This window comes from Neltuma alba, unplaced genomic scaffold, assembly GCF_004799145.2.
Source record: "Neltuma alba isolate B1F8T4 unplaced genomic scaffold, ASM479914v2 tig00000613_pilon, whole genome shotgun sequence".
NCBI classification, from domain to species: Eukaryota; Viridiplantae; Streptophyta; class Magnoliopsida; order Fabales; family Fabaceae; genus Neltuma; species Neltuma alba.
The window spans coordinates 119793-124645 of NW_021632115.1; the positions used below are offsets into that span (position 1 = coordinate 119793).

The window sequence follows — 4853 nt, forward strand, 5'->3', positions numbered from 1 at the left end:
GTTCTTATAATTTAATAAAAATTCAAACTATTTTTTTTAAAAAAAAATCAAAATCTATGATTTAAAACTTAAAAGACTAAAAGTAAAACGATAACAAACTTGAGAAACTAAAAAATATATTAATTTTTTTTGCCAAACAAGGTCAATTTTATTAACAACCCAAAGAAATAAGTACAAACACCACCCACGGAAGGCAAAATAAAAGCACTAAAAAAGAAACCTAGAATCTTATAACTACATTAGGCAAAAAATTTTGTCACAAGCAATTTTTCAGGACGTTTCTCTTATTTTTATTGTTAATTTAATAAGTGTGGGCAAAAAAAAAAAAAGTAACAAATTTTATTTGAAAAAAATGAAAAGCCTACAAGCCTATTGATTATGCGTGAATAATTGCCCTCACGAGAGACACATGAGGCAACCCACATGCTATTCCCCCTCTCTCTCCAGTCCCCACCCCCAGCCCATCCCGTCACTCCGTCGAATGAGTCCCTGTGACTCGTGCCTTTCAGGCCATGCTCCCAACCGTTGAGCCTCGCACTTCAACACTATAGCAACCCCTCCTCGCGGTGGCCGCAGCGCCGAACAACTAGAAACTCTTCGAATCTTTAATCAATTGATCAATTAGTCCAGGTTGAGCTTTTGCTTTCTTCAATTTTTTCTTCTGGGGTCAGCATCTGAGCACTTCTGGGGCTCTGAATTTTGCCTTTTAATCTTTTGGGCTGATCGTTAGATTCGGAAGCTAATCTTCTCAACATTTGAGCGAGGAAATTGCGTCCTCTTGTACAGAGAAGAATGAGGGCAGGGAAAGGGAATCAGGAGGACGATGAGTACGAGGAGGAGGAGTTCGGTTCTAAAAAGGAAGGTCCTTCGTCTACGCCTAATAGCAATAACACCGGCAAAGGTAGTTCTTTTCGTTATTTATCATCTAGTTTTACGTGAGCGTTAGATCCGGTTATTGGGTATTTGTTTTATTGGTACGAGGTCCTATTTTACTTGTCGATTTATTCCGTTCGTAGGCTTATCTCATCATGTTACCTTTTTTTCCCCCCCTTAAATTAATTTTCTTTCTGTCCAGTTATCTTGTAATTACAAACCACGTTGCAATTTCTGTCAGTCAAGTGTTAATCTTATCTGGACAGTCCTAAAATTTTTTTGGCTCTGTCTATCAGCGTCTGTCAGAAAATCTGCATATTGTTGTTGCAAAATAGTTCTGTCCTCTCTGACCTTTTTAGCTTCAGATTGTATTTGTTTTTCAATATGCTGAATATCATTGGCGTTGTTTTGGCATAGATGTTGAAATTAGCCATCGGCTTAGAACTTCAAGGTTTGTTAATCAGAAATGTTTGGTCGACTTTTTATGCTGTCTTACCTTGTCTGGGAAAAAGTTGGGTGGAATTAACTTGTTTATGTATAAATGTATGTATCATTTCTGAGTTCTTGCGCAATTCTTTACTGTCGCCTCTGGATTAGTTGGAGTTCTTATGTTGGGAAGCGTGGTGTTAAAACAGATACAAAAGCTATTGATAAAGCTAGTGCTATAAGATCGAAACATTCAGTTACTGAGCAGCGAAGGCGGAGCAAGATAAATGAGAGGTATGTACAAAAAATTGTTCTTTGGGCCTCAAGAATTTGGTGGACCATGTGTAATATTCAAGTCATTGATTATGGTGATGATTTCAACTTTCTCATCACCATAAATGAGACTGTTATTTTTCAAACAAGTGTTTGGGCACGAGTGATATCCTTGATGGTCCATTAATCTAAATGTTATATGCTTGTGCTGAGATTGATAGGTTTGTCGTTGAAAGTAAATTTCTGTGCCTCTCAATTAAGCTTCAACAGTCTCAAAACATCAGATCTCAGGCGTAAATTTATTGATTTTGTTCGGACATTTAATCACTTTCAGAGTAGCTGTTAATTTAATTATTGCAAAAGGTTAACGACGTATTGTAGGACAAAAACAAAAAAGGGTCAGAACAAGTTTCTCATGTAGTTTGTGTAATTTGTATTTTATGAGGTGCAAAGCAGGTTAATAATGTATTGTAAGACAAAATCATAGAGATCAAATCGAGTTTCCTATGTTTTATGAGGTGCAAAGCATATAATGTTATCATATAGGACTTGGAGGCCAACAGAGTTATATGTTGCACCGGCACTACATAAGCACTCTGTAGCATATCTTGGAATTTATTTTTCTCTTGGGAAGTTTACTGCAATTTTCTGGTATCAGTTCTTGCAAAGAGTCATCACGCTGTAGATTGATGAAAATTAACCCCTTGCTTCAGATTCCAGATATTAAGAGATCTCATACCTCATAGTGATCAAAAGAGGGATACTGCATCATTCCTATTAGAGGTATGTTATGAGATGGCAATCGCCTACTCAAACTTGTTAAATCGACTTAACAGTCATATTACGTGTTGACTTTTCTTCTTCTTCACTTTTTTTTTTTTAGGTCATTGAGTATGTCCAGTACTTACAAGAGAAGGTGCAAAAGTATGAAGGTTCATATCAGGGTTGGGGTCAAGAGCCCACAAAGTTGATGCCTTGGGTAAATGAAAGATATTTTATGCTTGCTTATTGGTTTGATATGCCATTGACTTCATCACACGACTGCGGTAGCTAATGTGCTCATTTTTAAATATTTTTTCTACAATGTGTGGATGAATATAAAATGAAAGGATAATTTAATCATGTTTACATGTTTCTTGGCCCTTTATTTTTTTTTTAATTTACTTAATTTGATTTATGATATTATTCATTTATACAACATCCTAGTTCTGTGTAGTTCTGGAATACGATTACCCGCATAACATTTTTTTTCCATTTTGATTTTCTGAAATTGCATTTCATGATTTGATTTGAAATTTGCAACCTTGTTATTGTTACTCAATGAGAGGAGACGAAAGGGAGATGGAAGAAAGAAAGAGATCAAATGTCTTGGTTGAATTGGGGAAAGTAGTACTTTGCGTGGTCAATTATTTGATCATATTTTACATTTCATACTATTTCAGAAAGCAATCTTAGCCGTTGGCAAAGAGAAAACAAAAGAAAGAAAGCAACCTTAGTCTTTCTTCTGTTTTCATTGTTCAGAATATGTGTGACATCAATTTAAAGTTTGCAGCTTATTATACTTGAGGAGAGGTGGATAAAGCAGATGCAACTATCCAAATAAATTGTGGAAACCACATTGTGTTCATCTCTTGTTTTTTTTAACTCTATGTAAAAGAGTTAAATTGTATAGTTGTTGTTCTACAGAAACCATGATGGGACGCTTGACCAACACATATCTGAATGGACACATGAGCAGATGAATCAAAGAGTAGATAGAAAAAAGTTAAGAAATTTGGATAAAAAAATCGAATTTGTCTTGTTATATTTGTCCAAGATCCAGAGTTTATCAGAATTTTTTTTTATTATATCAGTTACGGACTGGTTTTTAGTTCTCTAATTGTTGGGCTCTTTTTTCTGGTTGAACCATTAAATTTATAATGGTTTAGTTTGCTTACATACCTCAATGGTACAGAGAGAAACAGTCACTGGCGTGTTCAAGGCTATGGCCAACATCAAGCTGTGAAGAATGGTTCTGGTCCTGTGTCACCTTTCCCGGGAAGTTTGATGAAAGCAACATTAGTGTCTCTCCCACTGTGCTCAGTGGCTCCCAAAATACGATCGACCCTGAACAGAGCAGGGATATTATCAGTAAAACAGTGGAGAGGCAAGCTGAGTTAGAATGCAAGGCAGTACCTCTTCCAATGCCTATGCATGCAAACATGTCTGTTCCTGTCAGAAGCGATGGTGCACTAGCCCATCCTCTTCAGGGGCCTGTTTCTGATGGGCAATCAGCTGAATGTCCAGCCAATAGTGAACCTCAGAACCAACAGGAAGAGCTGACAATTGAGGGAGGAACAATCAACATCTCAAGTGTATACTCTCAAGGGTGGGTGGTTGCTAAAAGATGATAATTTTCCTTTATCTGTTGCCATAAATATTTGGTATTCCTTTTCATATTATTAATATTATTATAAATCATGGTTCCCTTGTTATATTTTGCAAGTCTAAGCCTGCTGATTTTCTGTTTTGAGATCTGCTACTTTTTAATTTGATACTTATTGATTCATTATCGTGATCTCATGCCCCTTTTATCTTTCTTGAGTTGTGAAATTCTTGATGTGATCAAGGAGAAGAATTATCAAGTGGGTCTTAATGCATAATTGGCCTAGTGATGGTTCCTTGCTTTTTGAAGAATGCAGTAAAACCTCTAGGACCACTAGCTGCTGTTTATGAATTAGCCATACAGCATTTCTTCCCTTAGTTTTTGTGTCGCTAAAATCTGAATAGAAGTTGAATGTTTGTGTGTGGGATACTCTCTTGGGTTTGTTCAGTTCAACATTTTAATTTTATGTTATGCAAGAAAACATGTGTTGGGAGAAATGGGTTTCAAGCTGGTTTCCTCCTTGTGCTGAAGTTTAAAGTGTAATTGATGTTTATAAAGCACCAATCGTGTGTGTAGACTGATGGATAATTGCAAGCAATTGTTGTGTGGTATCCCGAGTATCTCAGTTGATTGAAGTAAATGATATGAACTTGAGTTCTTGATTCTGATATATATTTTCTTTTGATTTGATTTTGAAAATTTTGTTGAATTTCTGGCCTTTGATGTTGAGTGAAATAAGCATGCGGCATTTGTTATGCTAATGTGGTTGGTTTTTCAGCTCTAATGATAAACTTGACATATTTGATGAACAGGCTGTTACACAACCTGACTCAAGCGCTACAGAGTGCTGGTTTAGATCTCTCACAGGCTAGCATTTCTGTTCAAATTAATCTTGGTAAGCGGGCAAACAAAGGAC

The 4853-nt window shown here is 36.2% G+C and overlaps 1 protein-coding gene across 1 annotated transcript; it reads left to right on the forward strand.

Moving 5' to 3' along the window:
• Window positions 1–462: 462 nt before the first annotated feature.
• On the forward strand, window positions 463–4849 carry LOC114741973 (transcription factor BIM2-like; the record flags this gene model as incomplete). The annotated part of the gene is given in 8 exon segments (XM_028930221.1): window positions 463–630; window positions 731–901; window positions 1509–1593; window positions 2286–2355; window positions 2456–2551; window positions 3529–3607; window positions 3610–3940; window positions 4750–4849. Coding segments are annotated over 7 exon segments (870 nt in total), but the record flags the coding sequence as incomplete, so codon positions are not given.
• Between the last annotated feature and the right edge of the window lie 4 nt (window positions 4850–4853).